This window comes from Hemicordylus capensis, chromosome 2 (genome assembly GCF_027244095.1).
Source record: "Hemicordylus capensis ecotype Gifberg chromosome 2, rHemCap1.1.pri, whole genome shotgun sequence".
In the NCBI taxonomy this organism is placed as follows: Eukaryota; Metazoa; Chordata; class Lepidosauria; order Squamata; family Cordylidae; genus Hemicordylus; species Hemicordylus capensis.
In genome coordinates, this window is record NC_069658.1 from 131,120,093 (window position 1) to 131,147,753 (window position 27,661).

Here is a 27,661-nt window from a genome sequence, read left to right on the forward strand (position 1 = left end):
TAGCAGGGCTGCTCGTATGTTCCCAAACACAAAAGTAGCCTATTCAACAGGGGGAAAAATCAAAAGCTTAGCAGAACAAAGTCAAATTAGGAACCAATAGCAGACTCACAAGCCCGGGCATAATCTACCCACACAAGCTGGTGCTCAATCAGTGGGACACCTCAGGGAAGCATGGGTACTACTGTTTGTGGTGAGTATGATGTCTTCCTATAGCTGTGGGTCCCTTGGTGTATTCACTTTGTGAATCACCTCATCTCCTCACTAGGCTCTTGGGGCAGAAATCATCAGATCGCCATCTTGCAGCAACAGGCATCTTTATTGAACAAGAACAACCGGAACTCTGTAGACATTCAAAAGATCAGGACAGAATAGAATCCTGAGCAAACTCCACCCACACAGTTCTGGAGGAAAACCAACAGAGCTGTATACAAATAAACAGAACCCATATGCCAAAGTGTCTTGACCACCCCAAGTCTCTGTTAAAACCAAGAGGTGAAATCTACCTGTGGACTCCAGCATATCAGCTTCATTGTCCACCTGCCTTCTAAGCATCTTTCCTCAGACCAACCATTTCTCTCACTCAGAATAGAAGAGGTGACAGGCCTTCAGTCTATTTCACTTGGCAACGTATAGATGCCACATAGAGGTGTGGTGGGTCAGGAGGTTAAAAGTTTAAAAGTGATACTAAGAACAAAGAGTTTTAATGTTATGGTCGATATTGTGATTGCTCTTTGGCCTTCTGCTGCCTTAGGAAGCAGTCCAACTGCAGGCAATAGAAAAGCTTGTGTGTGGTCTGTTAGACCACAGAAGGATTGTTGCTTGTCTACTTTTGATGGAGATCTTTTGAACTTTGGTCCTCTTTAAACTGGAAAACTCCATTTAGAATCTTCTGGAAACATAAAAAAGAATGAAATAATAATAGTGAATAAGCTGTGTGGAATGTTTCTTTTACATAAAACAAAACTATAAATTATTGCTTTTTCTTGGAAATCATTTTGTCTCTATATGAGGTCACCCCACCCTGAGGTGCTGCTGTATTTCTCCTGCCAGGGAGCAGCTCTTAATTTGTTTTCTGTTAACCACAACTGTGACTGATGTCCTTGAAAAAATTACAGAAGTTCAGTATGCACATCTGGTTGTGTGTGTGTGTGTGTGTGTGTGTGTGTATTAGAGAACATAACTAGGACTGGTGATACTGGAGAAGGCTGGAATTTAACTCCTGGTTTACACATATATATATACATTAAACTTGATTTCTTTGTAGTAGCCGTTGTTATTCACACTCAGGTTCTGTGCACATGCAGAATGAATCTCAGGATTATTTATTTAAAATATTTATACCCCACCCCTCCAGTGCACTACTGCTAACAACAATAAAATAGATAGAAGATACAATAAAAATAATAAAATTAAACAAATTAAACAAACAAGTTAAAAGTCAGATTAAAAACCACAATCATTATTAGGTTCAAATTAAAAGTTATTTTAAAAGCTAAAAACTGAAAATTATAAAAAGCTAAGGAACCTACCAAATATAACCAAAAATGGAGCATTAAAAAGCCTCCTTAAAAAGATGTATTTTAAGATTTAAAAAACACTGAGGGAGGGAGCATGGCGAAGCTTTTCAGGGAGGGCATTCCAAAGCCGAGGGGCCACAACCAAAAAGGCCCTGTCTCTAGTCACCACCAACCGGATCTCTGTTAGTGGTGGGGCCATGAGCAGAACCTTCCAGAGCTAAAGATTGACACAGGCGCCGCCCCTACGCCTTCTGTGTTGCTTCCCACTGCTTTACTTCAGTCTCTTTTTGACCGCTGCTACAAACATTTCAGAGAACCTTCCTTCCTCACCTTGCCCATGACTGATCTGAAAACAAGGGGAGGGGAGCCTTTTAGGTTTGTTGACTCCATTTCCTCTCTGTTTGGGTTGTGTTTAAACAGCCCCTCTCTCCTTCTGTCATTATTCTGTCGGTGGGTTTTGTGTTTTGCTTTTACCTCGGATCCCCACCCGCACTTCACCTAGCCCTTGGCTTTTGGCCTTCACTGCCACTTTTAAACAGTGTACTTCTTGCACTGCCCAATTGCCCATTTCAGACAGCCACTGGTAGTGCCTTCTGTGCCTGGGTGAAGCCCACTGCATGGACCTCTGCATGAGTTGCGCAGCCTTTCCTAAACAGTCCCATAGCAACCTCGCCTCCTGGCTACATGCCCTTTTGTGGAAGAAGGCCCTGCTTGCCACAGAAACACTGATCCTGGCAGCAGCTGGCACTTCTGACTCGGAGGAAGGCAATTCTGCACCTGCTGTGCCACCCCTTTTTACTCCTGCCCACTGTAATATGAGCTCCAGCATGCCTGAGGAAACTCACCTTGAGGTGCCTGTCCCACCTGTCACTCCAGTGGCACACTCTGCTAAGGGGCCTGCTCGACCCGCGTCTTAGCCACCCTTGCCCCACTCTGTAACAATGGCAGTGGCCATGGCAAGTACAGGGGAGCCCCCCCAAAGAAAAAGGAAAAGTCTGAGAAATGCTCGCAGCCCTAAGCAGACTGTCTCTGTGGCTACCTTGTCCCTCAGGCACCATCCCATTCACCATCGAGGGAGGGCAGAGTGCCTGTGTCCCACCCTGACCCTGACCCTGACCGAGGGAGTGAGTCAGGAGGGGGGCTCTGAACCGGTCAGCCTACGGGCCAACCCTCTCTGAGTGCAGACTCCGTCGTAGGGGGCGCTCCCCAGGCTATTATACATCTTCGCCATATGGGAGGGTGGCGGGGGGAGCATTATTGGAGAGCTCTGTTTCCTGACTATTATGAGCAGAAGCAGCAACCTGGAAGCAGCATTCTTGGTCACAAGGTCAGGCAAGGTCAACTTATCAGCCCTTTCATTAACAAGACTATAAGCGGAGCCACTGCCAACCCGACAACTCCTTTCATAGGCAGCAAACTCAACCATTAAAGCTGGATACCAGGTCTAGAGGTGACTCCCAGTTTGATTCTGTTGTTCTCCAATCTGTTCTTCACTGAGGATCTCTTCTTCCCAGGTTCTGCTGCACCCACCAGCCACGTGAGTAACTTGCTAACCACCTAGGATGTGCATGACAATGACCACTATGAAGAAAGTCAGGTTGCCTACCTGTAAGTAGTTCTTCCTGAGGCCCATTGTCCAGTCACACGACCCACCCTCCTTCCCACTGCAGCAGTCACCTTTATAGGAGTGTTGCGGTGGTCAGAGACTGAAGTAAAGAGGTGGGAAGCAACACAGAAGGAATAGGGGGCGGGGCTTGTGTAAATCTTTCACTCTGGAAGGTTACGAGATTCTTTCTGCACATGTGCAGACACCTGGAGCATGAATGGAGAATGGGCCACTAGAAGAACTACTGTTACAGGTAAGCAACTTGACTTTCTTTGAGCCTCTTCAGATGAACATTATCTTCTGCATGCAAGCAGACTGGGTCACAGCAAGAATGTGCTTAGCCCAATATCAGCACATCATCTGTTGCCCTGTCCTCCTCAAGTATAGAGGAGGATGGTCATCTGAACTGCAACTAACTTTTGGTTAGATTAATGTATATTGTGACCATTCCACACATTTAGGTTCTGCGCTTGATGACTGCAATATCCAAGTTATGGTATGCATGTATGGATGGGCCATTGCAGATACATTATGACACCGTATTTCCATTTGCACATGCATGTTGCAACATAAAGTTTGTGCAGTTGTGCAAGAGCACTGCTGCACTCAATGCAAGAATTGCACAAACACACAATTGTGCAATTGAAGGCCATCAGAAATAATGGCTATCAATTGTGCAACTGCATTTGAAACATGTTTGCATGTAGTGAAAGTGCCCATGTGCTACTGGTCAAAGGTTATGTTGCAATATGCACGCAACATTGCATAGTATGTCAGCCACTGTGCAGAATTATGTGTCATTTGCCTCTTTTTAAAAGCCTCAAAAGTGATATCTAGGAAAATACATGTTTGGAGTACATATTTAAATATATCTTTCCCTTAGTCTATGTATGTGCACTCTTCAAATTTGACAGGGAATGTGTGTACTTTGAGTATACGTCATACGTAAGTGTAGAGAGCAGGTGAAGTATTTGGGGTAAAAAAATGTGAGCTTGGGAATCCCCATTTCAAATCTTGCCTCAGCCCTGATATGATAACAATATATGTCAGCAGTCCTGACCTTCCTTACATCTCTGCAGCAATGTGAACACTCTAGATCTTCCTCCTCCCTCCCCCGCCCCACGGCAGCCTTTCAAGGTCCCCCCAAAGCCTCTCCTAAAGCTTGTGGGACATTCATGAACGGTATGGAATGTGGTGCGGGGGGGTTTCCAGGGATGCCCCCACCTCCCTGCAGCCTCCAGCACACCGCATTGTTCCTGAGGTAGCAGGTCCCGAGAGGAGTTGAAAGGCTGCAGCGGGGAGGATGAGGCAGGCAAGATCCTTCGCATTTGTGCTGCTGTGCAAGTCTGACTGGGGATGCAACCCATCTTCTATATTATTAATCCCCGTAGACGTGCCTCTGTGGGGATGCGTCCCGGCAACCCAGCAGATTGGCTGGGAAGCCGAGGCGCTGGATTGGCTGGGCGGTGGAGCTCACGCGCGGCAGGATTCATGGGACTGTTGAGCTGCTGCCCAGGGAAATGGCGAACGGGTGGGCGGACGGCGGTGGGACCAGCCGTGGTGGGCACTGCGCGCCGCCAGTGTGAGGAAGCGGCAGCAGGAGCAAACGGGCCATCAAGCCGGTCAGAAACCACAAGCGGGGAGAGGTGGGGGAGAGAAGCGAGAGGGTGGGCAGTGGTTAGAGACACCTGGGGGAAGACTTAGGGACAGGCGCGTAACAAGGATCGGGCAAGGGGAGACAGTTGTCTGGGGGCCCCACTGCCTGGAGGGGCCCCCCAGAGGCACCTCACGTGACTCCCCATTGCCCCCTGCCCAGCCCCAAGGCTCCTCAGCCACTTGCCCTGTTCGCCGTCTCTCCAGCTTGTTCTCCTGGCCGGCAATCGAGGCAGCAGACAAGCTGCAAAGAGCTCCTTTTCTCCCGCCTCTCAGCTGATCGGCGGGTGGGCGGGGCTTCCACGGAGGTCTGGTGTAGGCCTCTGTGAAGCCTGAACTCCAGTAGGGCCCAAGCCAGCCAGGAAGGAGGAGGCAGCCAGAGAGGCCTCCACTGTTCTCTGCAGCAGAAGACCCCCTGCTGCCAGGTAGAGTGTGAACTCCTTTTTGTGGTTACCTTCCCCGCCCAGATATATAGGGATCTGCTTGCCATAGGGCTTTGATATGGGGGGGGGGGACTGAGAAGTCTCTGAATATTTATTTTTAAACAGCTTGGAAAATTTGCTGGCTTAAAAAAAACTATCTAAAAAGTCCTATAAGTGGCTTGTTTCATGGCAGAAAATTACAAAAACTTCTGGAAGAAACAGTATTATATTTATTTTATTCATTCATTTATAAATGCACTTATGTTCAAGTTGTTTTGCAACCCAGAAGGTCTGAGTGAGAACTGTGAAGCATGCCTTCTGCTTTTATTTTATTTTTCTTGTGTGTGAACTGCTCCCCAATAACTTGCAGGGACTTCAGGGTAAATCTGGCCAACATGTGAATGCAGCACCTCCCTTCCAGAGGAGATGTGTGTTAAAGGGCTTTAAAAGCCTCCTGTGAAAAACCTCCTGGAATCAAACTTGACTGAATTTGTTCAGAATTCTGAGAAAACAAACATAGGCTCACCCTGCATGGTTGAAAGTCTCCTTGGCTAATCTGCAGCGAGGGGCCCATTTTAATCATTCATCTTTCTAGTGTGTTCTAGGCATTAAAAGTAAAACAAATGTATAGTACTCAATGTATATCACTATATATTGTGACGTGTGCGTGTGTGTATTCAGTGAAATGTATTTCCAGGCAGCATACTTATTTTGGAATATCAGACTTAAATCCTTGGGGGCCTGGGGTGTGCAGAGGCCCTGGACTTTGAGTGGGGGGGCCCCATTTTAAAATCTTGTCTCTGGGCCCACTCCAACCTTGCTACGCCCCTGCTTAGGGAGAAGGGGCTGAAGGGGGGTAGCCAGGGAGAACTAGGGGCGCAGATGCTATGCGCCCGGTCAACTAGTTATATATAACGGAACACTCCAAAGTGTAGTATAAACGCGAAGTATTACTGTTTCTTCTCCTTTTAGACCCTGCAGAAATCCTAGGTAGTGGGCACCCATTATGTTTTGTTATTTTGGCCAGGTGGTCAGTAGGGATGTGTGTTTCGTTTCGGATAGAAAACGTTTTGTGCCCCAAACAGGCCATTTTGGCTGTTTTGTAACTGAAACAAAACACCCAATGCTCAAAACAGAACATTTTGTAGCCAAAACAAAACATCCCTGTTTCGGATACAAAATGTTTTGTTGTTTCGGCTGTTTTGGAACTCCATTTTGAAATCGCGAAAAGTGTTTCTCCTTCAGTCTCCATTTTGAGTTTTGACATCTGTTTGAATTTCTGGCCCTTCCAGTCTCCAGATTGGCCAGTGAAAGCCTGGACTGATCTGCTGGCAATTGCCTCCTTATTCCTTTAAAGGAAATTTAAGGGTTAAAATTTACCCTCATTGGCCAGTGGGGCAGTGTGCATTTACCTTTATTGGCTAGTGGGGCAGTGTGCATTTCATTGTTGTTGTTTCACATTGTTGTGTGTAGATCAATTGCATTCCGGGCAGGGAGGGGTGTGGATGTGCATGACCTTTGGAAATCTGCCTGGTTCTTTGCAAAGCTCTGCTGTTGATGTGTGATGTTGATGTTATTTGGGGTGGATTTGGGGCAGAAAGGGGGCTTTGGGGGCAGAAGAGTGGGTCAGGTGGTAGCACCCCAATGGGTGCCTGCTGCCACCCAGATTGCAAAGGAATTGGGGAAAGGGCTGATTTTTAAAGAATTTCTGAATTTTACATGTCTTTGGGGCAGATTTGGGGCAGAAAGGGGGCCTGAGGGGCAAAACAGTGGGTTGGGTAGCAGTACCCCAAGGGGTGCCTGCCACAACCCAGATTCCAAAGGAATAGGGCAAAGGGCTGATTTCTTAGGAATTGTTGGAGTTTACAGGTCTTTAAGCCCCCCCCCCTGGAATAATGGAGGCTTCAACAGACCCATAACTCCACCTGGGGGGTACTGGGGTGGCCTGGAGCGAGTGGTGGTGTAGTGCACATAAGATGCCACCCTCCCCCCATGGGTTGCCAACCCATGGGGTCAGAGGCGTAACTAGGGAAAACGGCGCCCAGGGCAAGCATTGAAATGGCGCCCCCCCCCACGCCCCCAACATACTACATTATATTTAGGTTTTTCTTCACAAGCGCCCGCCGCCGCCGCCAAGCCAGGCCACTGACTGGCCGCCAGGCGCCAGCAAAGCAATGGGGGGCGGGCGCGGGCAGTGCGGAAGGGACCGCTCGTGGGGGAGGGGGTGCCGATGCGCTCCCTTGACTGCTGCAGCGCTGCTGCACTGAGCAGGAAACATTTGTATTAACAAAAATTTAAAAAAAAATTAAAAAAAATTTTTTTTGTCATGGCGGCGCCCCCCATGTGACCAAAAAAGATGGCGCCCGGGGCACGTGCCCCCCCTGCCCCCCCTATAGTTACGCCTCTGCATGGGGTGCTGGGTTCTGTTGTTTCTGAGGTGTTCTGAGTGTAGATTCTCTGGTAGCATATGAGATTTTCAATGACAAACCATGAATCCACTCTCATATGCTACCAGATAATCTACACTCAAAACATCTCAGAAACAACAGAACCCAGTACCCCATGGGTTAGCAACCCATGGGGGTGGTTGCACCCTCTATGCTCTACACCATCACTCGCTCGGGGCCACCCCTGTGCCCCTCAAGTGCAGTTATGGGGCTGCTGAAACCTCCATCATTCCCTATAGGGAAGAACTTTAAAGATGCGTAAACTCCATTAAATCTTTACAAATCATCCCTCTGCCCAATTCCTTTGAAATAATTCTGGCAGCTTCCTTACCCCCACTGGGCACTACCACCCACCATACTCTGCTCTGGGCCAACCCTTTCTCCCCACCGTGAAGCTACACTTTTGCTGAAACCTCCATTATTCCCTATGGGAAAAACCTTAAACTTCAAAAATTCACCAAAAATCAGCCTTTGCCCAATTCTTCTGAAATGTTGGCGGTAGCTTCCACCCATTGGACACTACCACCCCCACCCACTAGTTTTGCCCTAGTGTCATTTTTAAAAATCCAAAACATTTCGGATTTGGATTTTGCAATTTTGAACAAAGAACAAAACTGGGGTGTTTCGGATTGGTTGATTTCGAACAAAGAACAAATGGGGGTGTTTCGAATTCGGGCCAAAAACAAAACAGGGGAAAAAAAAAACACACAACCCTAGTAGTCAGTAAGGGGCTTGGAAATTGGTCCTGGCTGGAGAGGGAGAGGGAGATAAAGAGAGATTGATTGAAGGGGGAAGTACACAGTTAATTCCTTGTGCCTGACTCTGCCTCTTCCATACGTCTGCCAGTGAAACTATGCGACTCTCAAGGGGTGACATTCTAAAGAGGAGAGCTTCAGGGTGTTTGCATATCCAGCTTGCTGAAAACGAGTGTCTAGAATCAGTCAAATGGTTTGGATCCCAACACGCCTTTGTAATTAACAGATCTCGTGTCGCAGACCCGGGAAGCTGCCAAGGGAGGTCAGCCACAGGCCGCCTTTATGTAACTTTAGCACGAGTATGAAACAATTCATAAATCTGCATTAACAGCCTGCAAGCATATGGGGAAAGCTTCTCCTTCACCTTACCTTTGGTGCTATAAATCTTAATCTTGTGGAACTGCTGATCTTATAAAATCCTCAATTTGGATCCCAGGTGGGGTTTGTAAAGAACGCTCTACGTGATGCTATTTTTGAATCCTATGAAACCAGTAATGCAATGGAGAACCATTAAGGTGAAGCTGGATGTTTCTGGAAACCTGGCCCTTATGGCACATAGATAATCACAGTGTGTCACATAACAATTTCCAACATGGGACATGAAGGAGATGTCACAGGTAGGGCAGCCAAAATATACTAGCTCCAATGTTTCAGAATTAAAGGAAACTCTGAAACAGTGGAGTTGGGCTATTTTGAAATATGGGTTGTTCTCTATGTACTTTTACTAAGATGTTCATCAAATGGCAGGAATGTATTGAAATCTGCTGCTTGTGGGCTCAGAATGTTCAAACATGCAAATAGAGAAGAGAGCCAAGGGGGATGATTGGTTAACTGGCTGCTGATGTCACAATGGCCCGTAACTCTACATTAAGACATCCTGAACATTTGATGGATTTTCTCCCAGGTGAAAGGTCACAGAGACCCAAACATATTCTTTCTCTGCCCTGCCCCCCTGCTCTTATCTTTCTGACAATACCTCTCCTGCCCATGATGAGGAGATTCACATAGTCACATGTTCATAATGTCAAAACCTTTATTACAGAGACTTGGCCGTGTGTAAAAGAGTTCCTGTGCCTTTAAGAGTTGTGTGCAAGAAGGAATTTTGGTATGCATAGCTTGTCATGTAAGGATGAGAAACCCTAACTTAAGGAACTTTCCTTCTCTTTATGACTATTAATGGTACAGAAGTCGAGTCTGCAATTGCATTTGCATCTGGTCACTGTCTCCCTTACAGCTTCTGACTGTGCAGGGAATGCATGTTTTGCTGCTCTTTAGTCACATAAACCCACCCCCACCCTGAAGGCCATCACTAGGTTAGAAGAAGAGGCGTCTGCAGCTTCTCCTGTCTGTATCTCTCCCAGCTGCAGGCTACAGCAAACAGGATTCCAGGTCAGGCACAGCAGGTGGGAGAAGGTAGAAGGAGTAGGCAGGAGAAGTGGGGCTGCCTGGATTGTGGATTTAGAGGCAGCTGTGGGTCAGAAGAGCACCAGGGGGAGTCCCTGGGTGGCCATTCTAATCATATAGGCTTTGGTCACTTCTTCCAGAGAAATGCTGTTGTCTGAACAAGGGCCACTCCAAGTAGAGGTTAGTCAAAGTCTCCTTCAGATGTGATTGATGTCACTGGAAAGACTCATAACAGCTTTGGATCTCACCCCACAGTGAACAGATGAATAAATAAGAGAAGCCAGATGTCTTTCTGGAATCAATACCTAATAATTAGGTATAGAGAAACAAGACATAAAGTTGGAATCAATCTAAAGCATCTAGACTCCTCAATGGGTAGTTCTACTCATTGGAACATGGGGGTCCAAGGACAGTGTAGGTGTTGGAGCAACCGCTCCTTCTTGGGCCTCATCCTCATGAGTCTGCTAGGATTCACTCTCCTCTGCTGGGAGGCTGAGCGGCCTTCCTGTCCAAACAGCCATCTGTGGATGAATCATAGAGCAACAGGCTTGCTCTCACGGGAGAGAAGAGAGCCAGTGGCATGGATTACTGGCTCCGACATTTGTGTTGTAGGACAGTATTTTGGCCATCTCTAGACTGAATGCTAATATATATATATATGCTTGTTGAATGAGCAAAGCACTGGATGTTATGAGGTGAGACTGAGAATCCGATTGCGGGGGTGGGTGGGTGGGTGTTTAGAATGCTGAGTTTGGCGGAAACCCCAGATTCAAATCCCTGCACAGGAAGGAAACTCACTTAGGTAGCCTTGAGCAAATCACTCTCTCTCTCAGCCTAGCCTACCTCAGAGGGCTGATGTGAGGATAATGAGATCAGGTAATGTATGCCACCCTAAACTCTTTGGAAGGGTACACTTATGACATACAGTACAGTATATTAATTACCAATGCCTTACATTCAAGTGGATGTTATTGCTAAATAGAGAAAATGTCACTGTCAAGATGAATGGTATCTTTAAGTAGGGCTTGCGTATTACATCAGCCCATTGTGTGTGTAAGAGAGAGGGTGGTCTTTTGAAAGCAGAATTGATTTTGCTTTTTGCTGCTTCTGGGAGTCCTTTTTTGGTACAAGTCTGTACATCTGACATTGAAGGTAGGCATGAATGAAGTTTGTTCTCACAATCTTGCCTCCAGAAAAATATGGATCAACTATGTTAGAATAAAAAGTAAAAACTTTTCTAAATATGATGGCAAAGCTTGACTATTGTCTTCTAAACTCTCAACAAAAAGACCTATTATTGCACAAACAAAGAAAAACTAAACGTTGGTAAACCTAAGACATTTAGGTGTGACACACCATCTTCAGTTAAGTAAAACAAATGAGCACAAATGAAAACCTTGGTTCCCCAGCTGTTAAATTCATTAGACATGATAACACACAGTTCCCTGACTGGCGGAGAGCTAATGAGCGAGTGAGGGGGGAAGAAGGGGGAATTTAACAGCTGGAGAACCGAGGTTTTCATCTGTGCTCATTTGTTTTACGTAACTGAGGATGGTGTGTCATACCACAACGTCTTACATTTGTATGTTTACCAATGTTTAGTTTTTCTTTGTTTGCACAATAAAAGGTCTTTTTGTTGCGAGTTTGGATTAATATGCACATTGCATCACCAACATATCGACCTATTGTCTTCTTTCTGCTTTGTTTCTTGCTTAGTGTCACCTCTTTCCTCCATCCTCAGTACCGTTCATTTGGGGTTTTCCTGCATCTCATTTTGCTTATGTGTCTCCTTAAGAACGTAAGAACAGCCCTGCTGGATCAGGCCCAAGGCCAATCTAGTCCAGCATCCTGTTTTGCATAGTGGCCCACCAGATGCAGCTGGAAGCCACAGGCTGGAGTTGAGGGCATGCCCTCCCTCTTGCTGTTACTCCCCTACAACTGGTACTCAGAGGCATCCTGCCTTTGAGGCTGAAGGTGGCCTACAGCCCTCCGACTAGTAGCTGTTGATAGGCCTCTCCTCCGTGAAGTTACCCAAACCCTTCTTAAAGCCATCCAGGTTGTTGGCTGTCACCACATCTTGTGGCAGAGAATTCCACAAGTGGATTATGCATTGTGTGAAAAAGTACCTCCATTTGTTGGTCCTAGATTTCCCAGAAATCAATTTCATGGGATGACCCCTGGTTCTAGTGTTATGTGAGAGGGAGAAGAATTCCTCTCTATCCACTTTCTCCACACCATGCATGATTTTATAGACCTCTGTCATGTCGCTCCACAGTCATCTTTTTTCTAAACTAAATAGCCCCAGGTGTTGTAGGCTTGCCTCCTAAGAAAGGTGCTCTAGGTTATACTCCCTTCATTGGCTTCTGTTTCCGTCCTGTATCCCGTTCGAATGACTCACTTCTGTTTCTAAGCCTCTTCATTGTTTGGCCCCCTTCTATCTGTCTTCTCTCTGTGCTCTTTCTTTGCCCGCTTACCATTTTGCTCTGCTGATATTTACCTCCTGGCTCAGCCCAGGATGACCTCTGTTCCTTTCTGTCTGTTCTCTCACTGAGGCTGTTCTCACGAGCAACCAAGACTGGCCTAGGGCAGTTGCTCCACTAACAACGTTTCCAACAACTGTCAGCATGAGCTGCTTTCAGCCGGTGCTGCAACACTGATGGGTGGTCGCCCATTGCTGGGGAGAGCCCCACAATGCACTGTGCACTCGCACAATGCATTGTGGGATTTCTCTGAGGCCCTGCTCCACACTGTACAGAGCAGGGTTTATCATGTGGGAGCACAGAGCATGCTCCTACCAACTTCTGAGGATCATCTGTGGGGAAGGCAAGGTTTGGGGTGCCTTCCCCCCCGCTTGCCCACTGCCGCGCCTGCCCAATAGTCATGTGCACGGACCGGTTCGGAGGCCATTCTAAAGGCCTCCAGACCGGTCCGGCACGGGGTGGTTTTGGTTCGGGTGGGGGGTTCTAAAAAGAATAGGGGGGAGCTTTACTCACCCCTTCCAAGAAAGTCCGTATTCTATGTAGTAATCGGGCGGCAGGGTGCCGCCCGCTTCAATCTCCGGCGCGGGCTCCTTTTTGTAAACATAATCGGGCGGCAGGGTCGCTCCCAGTCCCTGCCGCCCGCCCTCCTCAACTTTAAACTTCAAGCCGAGCAGGCCTCCCTCGGCTAGCGGCCGCCCCCTGTAGGTATCAGGGGGTTCCCCCCTCCCCGCCGCCCCCTTCTTGAAAGATGGTCCCCCATTACCAGGGGATGGCAGGAGAACTCCCTGCCGTCCCCTTCCCCCTTGCCGGCTGGGCTGCAACTGGCTTCTAGGAAGCCTTTCGCGCACCTGCGCGAAAGGCTTCCTAGAAGCCAGTTGCAGCCCAGCCGGCAAGGCAAGCGGACGGCAGGGAGCTCTCCCGCCGCCTGCTCGCTACTTTACTTTACTTTAGCGAGCGGGCGGCGGGAGAGCTCCCTGCCGTCCGCTTGCCTTGCCGGCTGGGCTGCAACTGGCTTCTAGGAAGCCTTTCGTGCAGGCGCGCGAAAGGCTTCCTAGAAGCCAGTTGCAGCCCAGCCGGCAAGGGGGAAGGGGACGGCAGGGAGTTCTCCTGCCGTCCCCTGGTAATGGGGGACCATCTTTCAAGAAGGGGGCGGCGGGGAGGGGGGAACCCCCTGATACCTACAGGGGGCGGCCGCCAGCCGAGGGAGGCCTGCTCGGCTTGAAGTTTAAAGTTGAGGAGGGCAGGCGGCAGGGACTGGGAGCGACCCTGCCGCCCGATTATGTTTACAAAAAGGAGCCCGCGCCGGAGATTGAAGCGGGCGGCACCCTGCCGCCCGATTACTACATAGAATACGGACTTTCTTGGAAGGGGTGAGTAAAGCCCCCCCCCCCCCTATTCTTTTTAGAACCCCCCACCCCAGTGCCGGACCGGTTCCGTGCACACCCCTACTGCCCAATTGTGAGAACGACCTCACTGTCTCCTTTTTTCCTGGAACTCTCCCTCCATCCATAGTGTTGCCTCCTTACAACTGTTTAAGCAGCATTTGAAAATGTCCCTCTCCTTTGAAGCCCCTGACACCGAGTTTTTGTCCCTCCTTCTCTTTCCCATTCCTCTTGTGCCCCTTCCTCTTTCTTTCTGACTCGGTATTTTGTTAGATTAAGAGCCTGCAGGCGGGTTTGTTCTTTTTAATACAAACAGAACCTGGCTTTTGAGGTGCTTAATGCATGATGATTGCTATTGTGCTTCCCAAATCTAAACTTTCCATAAAAGTTATGAATGAGGGGAGCAACTATAATGTAGAATGACGTACATTGCAAGAGTGTTTATTAATGATGACAATGATGGTATAACCCCCCCAAGTTAATTGTCTGCTTAATTTACTTCCTAGGTCACTGAAAGAGCACGCATTTTTCAGGCAGAAGGCCCCAGGTTCAACCTTTGGTATTTCCACATAGGGTGGGAAACAGGGGCGGAGCCACCACTGAGCAGATGGATTCGAAGAACCCGGGCTGCTGCCAATCAGGGGTCGTGCCTCATGCCCCAGACACTCACCCCGCGTCTGATGTCCAACATGGTGTGTGTGCGATTTAGCTCTCAAACGGGAGCTTTAAAGGGCAGGGAGAGTCCCTCTGGCCATGCTGCAAACACAGCGCTGGCTGATTTAGCTCAAAAATGGGGCTGCGCGGCCCCGTTTGGGAGCTAAACCATGCCCCTATGTCTGACATCAGATGCAGGGGGCGGGGCTAGGGTGCCATGGCAGCAGCAGAACCTGGGCCGCCACTGGCCTCCCCTTCCCCCCCACCCCCCAGCTGGAAAAGACACTGCCTGAAGCCCTGGAGAGCCACTGCTAGTCAGAGCAGACAACACTCTGGTAGCTAGATCGATGGCCTGACATGGTAGAAGACAACACTATCCTTTCATCCATTCTAATGTGGATCTAATGCCCGAGCACAAAAAGATTGCCATAGGACTCGACAGAACCTTGTTCTCTTACTTCCCATGTGTTCAAGCAGCATGCCAGGTTCTTACGGGGACCCTGAGGGAAATGGGGCTGTAGAGAAGAGCTGGAGGGAGGGAGAGGGTTGGGCACACATCAACTTCCTACGCTCCCATAACCATCTTGCACAGGGTTTCTCAACGTGTGGGTCCCCAGATGTAATTGGACTTCAACTCCCATAATTCCCAACCAAAGGCAACTGGGGCTGGGGATTATGGGAGTTGAAGTCCAATAACATCTGGGGACCCACACATTGAGAAACCCTGATCTTGCACATTGTGTGGATACCCAGGCACAAGTGCTCAGGAATGCTGGGGTGGGGAGGAAACTAAGCCCTGTTGAGCCCTAGGATAATCCTTGCACTTGAAGCTAGTGCATTTGCAGCAAGATGGATAATGCCCCTGTTTTAAAGAACAACCCATCATTTGCTTCCATTCAGCCCACTCCCCATCCGCTTTTACAAAAGTTGCTCCATCTGCTTTTGCCTTCCTTTCCAAAAGATCCTCGTCTTCTTAAATGCCAAGAAGTTAGTGGCCTTAATGGGTTATCCAAAATGTTTTAAACATTTCTATCAAAGAAGTGAACTGTTGCACTCATCCAGGCCAGGCTGGCTAGAAATAGGAGCATTGTTTTGAATCAACTGTTTAATTGTGCAGCAAGCGAGCCAAGAAAAATATTTGCGCTACCTCGTGCTGAATCAACATGTGGTTCAGCATAAACAACACACTCGTTGATGTGGCGCAATGGCTTGTGTCATGGATGTCACAAAGAAAACATGATTGTGTCTGAAACACTGCAGCCGGTCTTCTGCACACTCCAGGAGTGTGTTTACAGTGCTGTGTTTATGACAAAACACAGAGATAATGGCTGTGTCATGGGTTTAGACCCAGGTTTTTCTTCTCCCAGCATTCATGCACAGCTGAAGCATTCTGTGGAAGGACGCAGGTAGTTATGATGCTGCCTCTTTTACATTTACACCTCTACTTTACTTTTCCACAATCTAGAACCACCCTAGACATGCAATGTGGGAGAACTGCTTGTGAGCTTCTGACTGGGCTGGCCACTCTTGGAAGCCAGGGGCAGTGTCCACAGTAGTGTTTGTGTGAAATGACTTCTTGCAACTGGAGTGCTGTACAAAGTTGTGCGACTGCTGGACACGACCTCGGAGGTCTGTATAAATACTTGATCTGATCCAACAGGATTTTTCTTTAGTTCTTCTGCTTCCTTGCATGAATGCAACCAACAAGTTTTTTGAAATGTTGCACTTGCCACAAGGGTCAGCAGCTTTGTGGTGACTTTCCTATAGGAACATAGGAAGCTGCCTTTGACCAAGTCAGAACATTGGTCCTACCAGCTCAGTATTGTCTACACTGACTGGCAGCAGCTCTCCAAAGTTTCAGACAGGAGTCTCCTTCAACCTTACCTGGAGATGCCAGAAAGTGAACCTGGGACCTTCTGCAATGCAAAGAGATAATCCATCACTGAGCTGTGGCCCCATCCCCCTAAGGAGACTATCTTACAGTAGACATCTCTCACATGTAGTCACCCATCCAAATGCAAACCAGGGCAGACCCTGCGTAGCCAAAGGGACAATTCATGCTCACTCTTCTCCCCCATCGGTATCATTTGACACAACTCCCTGCATCTATCAGAGCCATCATGTGGTGAGTTCCCCCACCCCATTAATGAACACTCCTTGGGGGAAATGTGGGATGAATGGATGCATGTACCATGTCATAAACCATTGTGAAGTGGATGTGAGGAGGAATGACTTAGCAAGATAGAAGAATGAGGTTCCCATTCTGGGACAGAGCCCTAAACGCCATTTCAGGAAACCGGGGAAGCTGCTCCCTGTCAGTTTCAGCAGGCCAATGCTCTGACTCAGTAGACTGCAGGCAGCAACTTCCTAGGTTATTAATTTCTCTGGTCATCTGTGAGGGCATTCTTGTTTGTGTCTCTGCATTGGTAGAGGGCCTTTCAAAGAAGGACGATGGACCCAGATCGTTAATCATTCTAAATACTCTGGGGGTTGTGAGTAGAGGGCAAGAGGATTCCAAGCCATTCTGTAGTCCTGCCAGTGTTTAGCCTGGAGTCAAGTGCCCTTGGCGTTCCCCTCAACACGCTGCCGTCATGCGTCTGGATGTTAAGAACTTCCCGTTCCCCAAGAGTTCTTTTCTTGGAGATGTGCTGTATCATCCCGCTAAATAGTAGCAAGATACCTAAGACTTCCAAGCCCTCTTCACTGTAACCTTACCCGGCCTGCTTTATTCCTTGGCATCCTGTATCATGAACTAAATCCAGCTCCAAATTAAAGCTGGTAAATTTAGAAGTCCGTGATATCACTGCCAAGGCAAGTGAATGACACTCCTTTTCATTCACAGAACCCCACTGACTTCACACGGGCCTGCTCTTTCACAAAGTTGTTTGTTGACACAAGAAGTTGCTCTCCCATCTAAATTCATGAAAATTCAATGTATCCTTTAACCGACACACACAAATATCCATGCAACTTCATTTGTATCTAGTAAGTACATGTAGTGTACTCTGCTTGCAGAGAAAATAAATGTATGAGCTATAAAAAGAGTGACGTTTACAACACATCCAGTTTCTGTTTTTAGCCACACATATAAAACTGACAATCATGCCCATTTGCTGATGGAACTCTGTATACCAGTATATATTCTATTTATCATTTTATGATGGTCAAACTAGATGTGACAGCATGAACTCTTTTTTTATTTAAAACTGGGGCCATCTTATTCGCATATAAAGGAGGAGTCCAAGTTTTTGAGGAAGTAGCGGGGGTGCTATAGTCTTCTTTCATCCCAAGGATGTACTTACAATAAAGCACACTGGGACAAATATCCTTGGGCCATGGATGGCGATTGGGGGGGGGGTAGGTGTTGCAGGCCGGGTGACAATTTGATCTTTGCTCTCCCCTTCTCACCTCTTTGGCTCACTAGCATGCAATCTGCTTCCTATCCCAGGACTTAGCTCAGCTTCAAGTCAACAAGTCCTACAGGAAAGGAGCAGGAGAGGCGAGGGGAGGAGTGTCAGATCACATCCCTCCCCCACTCCTTTCTTCCTGATTGGCTGGCTAGGTGTTCAGGCTCAGCCCATCCCTCCCTCAGCCTGACTGACAGGCTCAGCAGCCAGGGAAATGTCTCTGAGCGCCAGCCAACATTGGCTGCTGAGCCTGTCAGTAAGAATGAGGGAGGGGTGGGCTGAGCCTGAGGATCTAGCCAGCCAATCACAAGGACAAGAAATGGAAGGGCCAGGGCCAGGGCCAGGGTATGCTGTGAAGCCACTTTGAAGCCACGCCAGAATGGGAGGCATCAATGAGATGAAGTCAGATTTATGTGGCTTGTATATTGTCACACTGGTAAGATTTGCTCGTTGTGAGATGGTGGTGGTGGTGTCAGAATTCTTGGGTTCTATATATTAAAGGCACAGAGGGAGGAGAGGGAGGTGGTGGGTAGTGGAGATGGTTTCATCTTCACTTGTCCCAAGGCCCACTCCAACCCTGCTATGCTCCTTTTCCTCAGAGATATACGCTTGTTGGCCCTTTCCAGTGAAGGACATGCAAAAGATATGCATATACTGTATTGCAAAATATAATGGCTGACTTTCAGAGCAGGGAACCAGATGCAGAATGAGCACTGCTGTCTTTGCACAAGAGGATGACTTAGCTGCATTGAAACAGGAATTGTGCAAGAGTGCTATAGAGCACTCTTGCGCAAAAGTTCTCATTGAACTCATTGAAGTGGGCCATAGTTGTGCTGCTGTTTCTAAACCATAAGCATGCTTGCAGCAGTGCATGCAACTCTAGTTTGGCATGCAAGCTTCAGATTTTGCGCTACTAGCTAGCACGACACTTCCGCAAGCAGAAGTCATAGGAACATAGGAAACTGCCATATACTGAGTCAGACCATTGGTCTATCTAGCTCAGTGTTGTCTTCACAGACTGGCAGCGGCTTCTCCAAGGTTGCAGGCAGGAATCTCCCCACAAGTAATTATTTGCTCTGGATGCCAGCCAACATACATTGTGGCAAATACCTTACCTACTTCTTAAACATACGCATATAGAGTACATACAGGCTTCTGTTACTGCACTGCATTACTCTGTGGCAACGCAACCTAGAAGCAAGCTAGTAAAACTGAGAAAGGGTGCAGGTAGTCCCTATTAGAGGAACATTTCCCATAAGTTCCTCCTGTTCAGCCAAATGACTAACCAGCCTTCCATTGTTCTACCAGCATCTGAAGGCTGAAATCAACAACTTTTAGTTGCATCCCTCCTTTACCTAACACCTATCACAGTGAGGAATAATTAATCACAATAGGCTAGTAGAATGTTTGAAAGGGGACATCAAGGAGTGGGGTTGACAGAGGGTTTTCTTGAACAGAGAATGTACACTCTGGTGGGTAGTCTTAGGGGAACAACTAGGGAGCCACTGTATATCTTGATAGGTACAACCCTAGTTAGACTGTCACACATTAATAAGCCAAGACACAGAATGATAACAGGGAAACATAAGGATAAAATGGAATCTGTACATTCAATGACAATCATTTATATTAGACCAACATCCGACACTCTGTGACTTTAAAAAAAAATCAGTCTCTTCTTCCTAACCTAAGTCACAATGTGTTGTGGACAATGGATCATAATTCAAAATAAGAATCCAAGAATGTAAAATAAAGTTTATTGGTATATATTTATGAAACACCTGGAAAAAAATATGAAATAGACAAATGGATGGTTATATCCTTTGGTTGACAAAATTACAGCTTCATATGGCATCTCCTCAGTGGCAGGCAAAACCATTGAAAAGAGGAATGCTTGTATCTTTCTAGCTTTCCCAAAGCCTATGAAAGTCACAGGAAAGGACTAACTGAAGTTTGTCTTTGACTTTGAATCTGGTTTTTTGAAACTTCTGATGTCTTTTACACATCAAAATGAAATGTTTCTGTCTCAGCTGAGTTTGAAATTCATGAGATCTTTCGTATCCATATTAAAATGCAATGAAATAATGACACTTCCAGGCAATGCTTTCTAGTTGTTACCCATTTTGTCACCGTTAGTCACTTTGATTTGTGCTAAATATGCTCATTTCACTCCAGCAGTGGTGGTAGTTATTTTTCACCATGAGACTTGCCTACGTACCACCTCCTGGGGGTCTAGTTAGAACGCCCACTCACTATTTAAATCCAAGCACAGCCTCCACAGTTCCTGCTCTCTGGGGTTGCTCTGGTACAGTGGCTCTAATACTTCAGCTCAAAATCCTACAACATTATTGATTAACCATAGCAGTAATCTCATGTGATGTATGAAGAGGGGCTAAACATATTTGACTGAGGATATGTATACATATATGGAGAAATTACTCAAGTTCAGTGGGGAAATGGCATGGAACATGCTCAGAGTTTCAACTTATATCAAAACAAGCTAAGACATGTGTTAACAAGAAAAAAATAGATGCAGCTGTTGGGAGTCAGATGCTTCGGGGGTGATGGCTGGCCGTGCATGGCCTTGCCTAGGAGCGTGTGGAGTGATGAGACAGTGAGGCTAGTGGCTGAGCCCTCACAAGTCAGCTGTGGTTCTTCCATTGCAGAAGTGGGGGGGGGGGCCTTCTTCTCCTGTGAGACCTGCAGCAGCTTCTATGACCTCTTTAAAATTGGGGGCATTGCTGAGGGGTGAGCAATGTTGAGGGCACCGGCTGGGAGCTGGCGAGAGCTCTATGTGCACATAGGACATTTCCTCCAGCAATTACCATCACCTGGAGAGCCCTATGTGGGCATAAGGTCCAACATAATTAAGTTAACTAGTTGACTAATATCCAAGGGCTTAACTACATGTTACATGCATTTTCATCTAGTGTGTTAAGCCCCAGGGGGATGTGGAAGGCTACAACTTCTGTACAAGCTAAAAAGTATACCCCTACACAAGAGACTATTTAGGGGACATGATGTAGAAAAGAAACATACAGAGGTTGTGCACTCGACTTCAGCCACACACTCCCCAGGCCTTCCCCCACAGACAAGCGTCATCGTCATCCCCTTTGCCGTGCCGTGCCCCCACACAAGCAGCAGCGTGGTGAAGGGAGGACGTTCCCCTCCCTGCATCCCAGGATGCCCTGGGATAGTTAGAGCAGCTCTCCTTAGAGCAACCACCGCACTGGGAATGGCTGGCTGCTTCTCCCCCCAGCTTGCTGCTGGAAATGGTGGCGGGCTGGGAAGAAGCTGTTTAACCCAGCGGCAATTGCCCAGATTGGGTTTAAACATGGGGTTTAAACCCAAAACATGGGGTTTAAGAGTTGGGCTTAGCATGGTGGGGGGCAGCACCAGGAGTGGCTTCGCTCCCAGCGCGTCACACGTGCAGCCTAACCCAAGCAGGGCTGCCCTTGCCTGGGTTAGGCTGCGCATGTGAATCCCCTTACCATTTTCTTAGGACATGTATAATACTGTACCATTTCTGTTTGTCATCTATTATAGGCCTTGAGCCATCTGTCTTTATGGAGTGTGAATCACCATTAAATTATGTCTAACAAGGCCTTTTTCCTCTGTCAAACAAGGGCTACACTATTCTCCTACGTTTTGAAAAAGAATTACCACTAAGCACGATACAAATGTCACTCTGCTTCACACTAATAATGCAAAGACTGGAATGCTGGGCAACAAAAAGTCAAGTTTTCCTCTCAATTGTGCCAGAACATCCCCACTGAAAGAAACTGAGGGAGATATATGGTACATGAGAGAAGACTTTGACAAGGAAAGTGCAGTGAAAAGGGTTCTTATGACCACTTCGTCAATCCATTTCCTTAATGAGTAACAGACATCAACAATGGCATGTAATATCTGCCCATGAGCTCAAACAAGAAGAGATGCGGGACTGGTTAATAATAGGTAGAAACTGGATTTGTTTTTGTTGATATACTGGCCCGGTTCAGATGTCACATGGAACTGCGGGTCCAGTTGTGCACTCCCCCCACCCTGCTCTCCTCTCTGCATTTGGACGTTGGGGAGAGCTGCCTCTCTGCAGTATCTCAGCGAGACTGCAGAGAAGCTGGCTGTGCAGGCTCCCTTCTTTCCTAAAGGACAGCCCACACATCCAATCAGGCTGGAGTGCGGGAGGAGCTTCCTCCCTTAACTCCGGTTCCATGGGACCCAAACTACAGTGCCAGCGTTCCGATATAATTCTGGCATTGCAGGAATGGAGTCTGTGGCAGTGGAACTCCACTCTGATCAAAGGTTCAGAGTGGAGTTTGGTGAGGGAAACCGCAGATCACTTTCCCCCACAAACTCCATTTCCTCAAATTTGGACGTTCAGGTTAGGAAACCAGAGGTGAAGGGACTTCTGGCTTCCTGTTACGTCTGAACCAGGCCACTAGAAATGTTGGTTTTTCTTCAGAGTTGTAAGTGTATAGGTCTAAAAGGGAAGAGAAGACAACCGCAGAAAGTTCCTCTTGGCTGGAAGTGTGTTTACTCAAACGTAACTGTCATTAATGTTTTCAAAATAACCATTTCCCCCAACCATTGGCATTTGCAGTTGTCAAGTCCATCAACTCGCTGGGCACTTCTAGATAAGCAACTAAGGTTATCTGAAGGGATCCAATCAGCATCTGACCCTGCAACCACCATGCCTTGGAAGAACAGTGACAATACAGCTTGTCTAAAGCGTGGTTGCTACAGAGACTACTGCTTGATGCACCCTTTAAAAGAACATAGGTACATTTGATTTCCACTCCTGCAAAAGTAAAAATGCACTGTGGGGTTGGATGGAACTGGTTGTCTGAATGAGCCCATAAGCAGTATTCCACAAACAGGAAAATTCAAATATAGGTCAGCAATTATGAATTGAGTATAGCGGGTGGGATGGAGAGCTTTCTTAATTTGGCAGTGCAGAGGGGGATCTTTGCTGATCTCTGCTTCCCCTGGAAGTGCCCTGAAGCCCACAGCGACATGTCTTCAGAAGGCACAGGGTACTTCTGGGGAAACAGAGATAGTCAAACCATCACCTCCAGAGCTCTGGAAGCCTCCACACCCTGCTTTCCACAGTATGGCATGTCTCCTTGGCGCACTGCCGCTGCCTTAGTCAGGATGTCAGCCACTACAGCTGAACGTTTTCATGGATATTTTTGGAAGAACAGCTGGGATAAACATGTTTTCATAAACTAAAACAAATTAATGTGACATTTTGAGAGTGAGGTTCTTTTAAAACTGCAGTCATGACTCAAGCTGATCCTGTGGTCCTTGCTCAGGCAAAAATGCTCAATTGTTCCAACTTTCTACTGGGAGCGTTGCCTGAAAAAGAGCTACAGGACTAGGCTGGACCAGTTACATATACACTGACGTACCAGGTGCCAGCTCTACCTTTCATCCAAGCTTAGTCATTCCAGGAAGAGGTCATAAAATGCTGTCCTCCTGAGGTGCATCCTCAGGCATGCTCAGCAGCCACCGCTCTCTCATACATGCGTTCCAGGATACGATGGATACTTGCAAAGCTGGGCCTGTCAGAAGGCAGCTTGCTCCAACAAAGGCGCATGAGGTTGTAGAGCTCCAGAGGGCAGTTGTCCGGGCAAGACAGGACGTTGCCATCCCTCACGTAGTAGATGACGACTTCATGAGCCATTCCATAATATGGCTGCATGCCAAAGGCAAAGATCTCCCACAGGACCACACCATAGGCCCACACGTCAGACTCGGTGGTGTAACGGTTGTAGAAGATGGACTCGGGTGGCATCCATCGGATGGGAATGGCATCGTTTTCATTTGCTTTGTAATAGTCTGCTGAGTACATATTTCTGGAAAGACCAAAGTCAGCAATTTTAACCACCATGTTCTCTCCCACTAGACAGTTCCTGGTGGCCAAATCCCGGTGCACAAACTTGCGTTCTGAGAGGTAGGCCATGCCGGCGGCCACTTGTTTGGCAATACAGAGCTGGTCGGTGCAAGAGAGAGCAAGCAAGTTAGGACTGGAGGGCCTGATCCTTATGTCAAGGTGATTGTTGCTCAGGCTGCAGAGGTTGCGTGGAGATCTATTGCGCAGGTATTCATTGAGGTCCCCGAAGGCCATGTATTCAAAAAGCAGGCACATTGGCTTTCCAACAGCGCATACCCCTGAAATCAATAATATTCATTAAATACAAACCAGTTCACTTGAGGTGAACAAATGCACATGCAATAATGTGTATCAGACTGCTGTCTGCTATGATACAGAAGCATTAAAAAGATATAGAGCTTTCCCAGATAAGGAGCACCTAATTACGCAAAGTAAACAATTGTTTGGAGATAGGAGGCTTCATACAATGCTCCACCAGCTGGCACATGGAAATTGCATTCCTCAAAATTGGGAACATGTGATTCCCAATGTAAGTGCAGTTCTTCTTCCATGTGTTAATGTGGTTTAGACAGCTGATTCGCAGATAGCATTTTCAAATGGGAGACTACATATGAGCACTGCAAGATATTTCCCTTAGGGGCTGGGGCCACTCTGGGAAGAGCACCAGCATGTTTGCATGCAGAAGGTTCCAAGTTCCCTCCCTGGCATCTCCAGGTGAGGGCTGAAAGACTCCTGCCTGCAACCTTGGAGAAGCCGCTGCCAGTCTGTATGGACAATACTGAGCTAGATGGACCAATGGCCTGACTCAGTATATGGCAGCTTCTTATGTCCATACAAATGCATGTATCAGATGGTGCAAGTGACATCCTGAATCCCTTTCCCGCCTACCTGTAGCATTTTGAGTGTACCACCATTCAGAATGGTTTTCCCCTAGATTTTGTTTGTTTAAAGGCTGTGTGTAGCCCCCCTCCAGCACTGGAGTGTAGTTTTCCAAAATTATGACACATTTTAAAAAGGCTGTCATCTACAACAATGCTACCCTACACCTGCATATGGTATGCAGGAATATAGAGCCATGAGCTGGATAACATAAGCTCAGACACAAGCTCAGAGTTACCCTCAAGCAAAGCAAATCTTCAGAAAAGCCTGTTATTTGCACTACAGAAAAGCATCATTTAAAATGCAAAAAAGGAATTGTACAAATGAGAGCGAGAGAGAGAGAAAGAATATTGAATTCATCTTGAAAGTTAATGGTCAGGATCCAAAAAAATATGTAAGCATGGAGGAGCATAGTATACCCCACAGGAGATTTTGTTGCTGCTTTCATATCATGGTTACCATGGCCAAAGAGAATAATCTGTTATTCAGGTTTAGAAGGGGTTTGTCTCTTTGCTAAAGCAGGTCCCAGTGCTAGAATAACCAGCAACCCGAAGTATGGCTGCATTTATGGCTTTCTCTACCATACACGTCTGTTTTTAACTAACATGTACCATGACAGTCAGTGCTTAGAAGATAGATGTAAGAATGCTACCTTACTTCCTTTTTGCTTCGCTTTTAGTACCAATGAAGTGAACCATGGCTGTGTTACACAATTTGATGGGGAAGCATGGAATATGTGAAGTAATCATAAAAATTAGGGGGTCTCTGAGCATGAGCAGAAAGACCCTCGTCTTAGAGTAATCACTCAGTTAACTCATATCTGGGAGTAAGGGGTGAACATAGTTTTGAAGAACCATGGCTGGTTTTGAAAACCATGGGAATAAGCTAAAATGATTACATAATGCAATTGTGCATTGCTCTGTATGTATTACTGAAGTAAGCAGCCTTATGAAACCAAACCTTAAACCTGGGAAAAAGAAGTGTGAAACTGAGTAAGCAATTTTAATACATTTACACTTTTGGTATTCTAATGGACATTTCCATCACATCTGGTATCTTTGCATAGTGTAAGAGACTGAATTTTGCTAGTGGCCTCACTCTTGCCCTTTTGGAGAAAAAGCAGACAACATTTCACATTGCAAAAACATCTGGATCTGGCTAAAAGAAGAGTGTGCACGTAAAAGGTTCTTAGGTCAAGTGATGCTCAACAGTCCCACACCCCCACAACACAAAACTGATGGATTCTTTTGGCCTTTCCTAATTTATCCAACATGGTGATGATAAACAAAGAGATTGCTCCAACTGATTGTCCACTTCCTGTTTCCTTTTTCTACTGCTGAAATATTGAGTCAATTCAGTCTAACTATAAACTCCAGAGTACCTAAAAATGCTTTGGATTCTGCAAATGCACTTGATAATACTTCCTCAGAAATAAACTTTGATTTAATTGAATACAAGCTCCAATCATATTTAGATCGGAAGGTTCGGAACTACATTAATATGAGGCAGGAAAAGGGCACAATGTGCTGATTTTACATCGGTGTGTGTGTGTGTATGATAGAGATAGATAGAGAGATAGAGAGAGAGAGAGAGAGAGAGAGAGAGAGAGAGAGAGAGACTAGACCAGGGTTGCTCAACCTCGGCCCTCCTGCAGATGTTTGTCTACAACTCCCATAATCCCTGGCTATTGGCCAGTGCACTACAGTGCACTATTGGCCACTGTGGTTGAGGAGTAAGGGAGTTGTAGCCACCTAATGGTGCAGCGGGGAAATGACTTGATTAGCAAGCCAGAGGTTTCCAGTTCAAATCCCCGCTGGTATGTTGGGAAACACCTATATTGGGTAGCAGCGATATAGGAAGGTGCTGAAAGGCATCATCTCATACTGCGTGGGAGAAGGCAAAGCTAAACCCCTCCTGTATTCTACCAAAGACAACCATAGGGCTCTGTGGTCGCCAGGAGTCGACACCAACTCAATGGCACACTTTACCTTTAGTCCAAAAACAGCTGGGGGGCCAAAGTTGAGCAGACCAGCACTCGACATTAGCAGGAGGAGGAGAAAAAGAGCCCTGAGCAACAGCAGCTCTGTGTCTTTTGTAACATCTATTTCAGCCCTAAATTTTCCCCCAAGAACCCAAAATGATATCGCAGGTGATTCTAGGTACACTCTCAGCTCACATAGAAAGCCAGATATGTCTGAAGCAGCACCAGAACCCAGACTCAGTACTTTGCCTCTGGCATGGAGGCTGTCTCTTGAACAGCGCCATCATCAATGGCTGCCCAGTCTGTCCGTATGATTGAGCTGGCCTGTAAAAAGACAAACAAGCAAAAACACACTGATAGATTTTTGTTAGGGGGAAAAAGTTGGATGTGGTACCCAAAAGTTTGACAATGTTTGGATTATCAAATTCGGCCATGAGGGCTGCCTCCCTCTGAAAATCAGCCTGCATATCCGCGGAAGCTTCTTCTTTCAGCATCTTCACTGCCACCATTGTGAATGGCTCGTATGGAAGCAGTCCAGGTGCCCTGAAGAGAAGGAAGGGGGAACAGGCAGAGGGGGAAACATTATGCATGAAAAGGTCTAGGAGAACATGAGCAGCACTAAACAGGAGTCTTACTTTTATAAGCATAAGCAGCCTGCATTATATAAAGCCTGCATCATTTTCAGTCATGTTGCAGGTTTCAGGAAGACTGTGAGGGTTCATGTTTTAGAAAGCTTTTCTGTCAGCGGACTGAGCTTTTATTCGGTTGACAACAACTTCTTATATGATGCTGTTGCTACTGATTGTTATTTGGTTTGTGTTTAATATTGCTTTAAATTGGTGTAATTGTTTTTGAAGTTTAAATTGAATGTTAAATTGTTGTCAGCCACCTTAGGGACTGTTTTGTGGCCAAAGGTTAGGTTAAAAAATAGAACGAATAAAGGAGCATGGTTACAATGAGCATGCAATTAATGCTGTGCTCAAATTATGGGGAAACGGGTAGCAGGGCTCTGAATGAAATCCAAAAGCTCCACCATCTGGTTCCTACCAATTTGACTCAAATCATTGCCCCATAGCCTTCTAAAAACAGGAGCTAAGCGGGACATCTAAAAGGTAAGGGGGCCATCCCCCATCCCTCATCCTCTAGCCCTTTGTAATATGAGCACTGAATCAGTGGGAACT

The 27,661-nt window shown here is 46.8% G+C and overlaps 1 protein-coding gene and 2 long non-coding RNA genes across 6 annotated transcripts in view; 1 reads left to right on the plus strand and 2 right to left on the minus strand.

The window, feature by feature from the left end:
* Window positions 1-297: 297 nt before the first annotated feature.
* Window positions 298-9,145, minus strand: LOC128343410 (uncharacterized). The gene is made up of 2 exons (XR_008315517.1): window positions 8,770-9,145; window positions 298-889 (listed from the first exon to the last, which is right to left on the minus strand). It is a non-coding gene; the product is annotated as an uncharacterized LOC128343410 (long non-coding RNA).
* The window catches only part of LOC128343409 (uncharacterized), a 43,641-nt gene continuing 20,610 nt past the window's right edge, over window positions 4,631-27,661 (plus strand). Inside the window, exons 1-4 of one of the 4 annotated variants that reach the window (XR_008315516.1) lie at window positions 5,129-5,201; window positions 22,328-22,506; window positions 23,633-23,827; window positions 25,566-27,536. This is a non-coding gene — a long non-coding RNA (uncharacterized LOC128343409). Of the gene's footprint in view, window positions 4,746-5,128; window positions 5,202-22,327; window positions 22,507-23,632; window positions 23,828-25,178; window positions 27,537-27,661 lie in introns of those variants that run through there. The other 3 variants (XR_008315515.1, XR_008315513.1, XR_008315512.1) reach the window with 3 other exon arrangements.
* Window positions 19,471-27,661, minus strand: part of MUSK (muscle associated receptor tyrosine kinase) — a 70,026-nt gene continuing 61,835 nt past the window's right edge. The window contains exons 16-17 of the mRNA XM_053292410.1: window positions 26,875-27,023; window positions 19,471-23,898 (exon numbers count right to left, since the gene is read on the minus strand). Coding sequence (XP_053148385.1) covers window positions 23,216-23,898; window positions 26,875-27,023 — 832 coding nt within the window. The 3' untranslated portion in view covers window positions 19,471-23,215. The remainder of the gene's footprint in view (window positions 23,899-26,874; window positions 27,024-27,661) is intronic.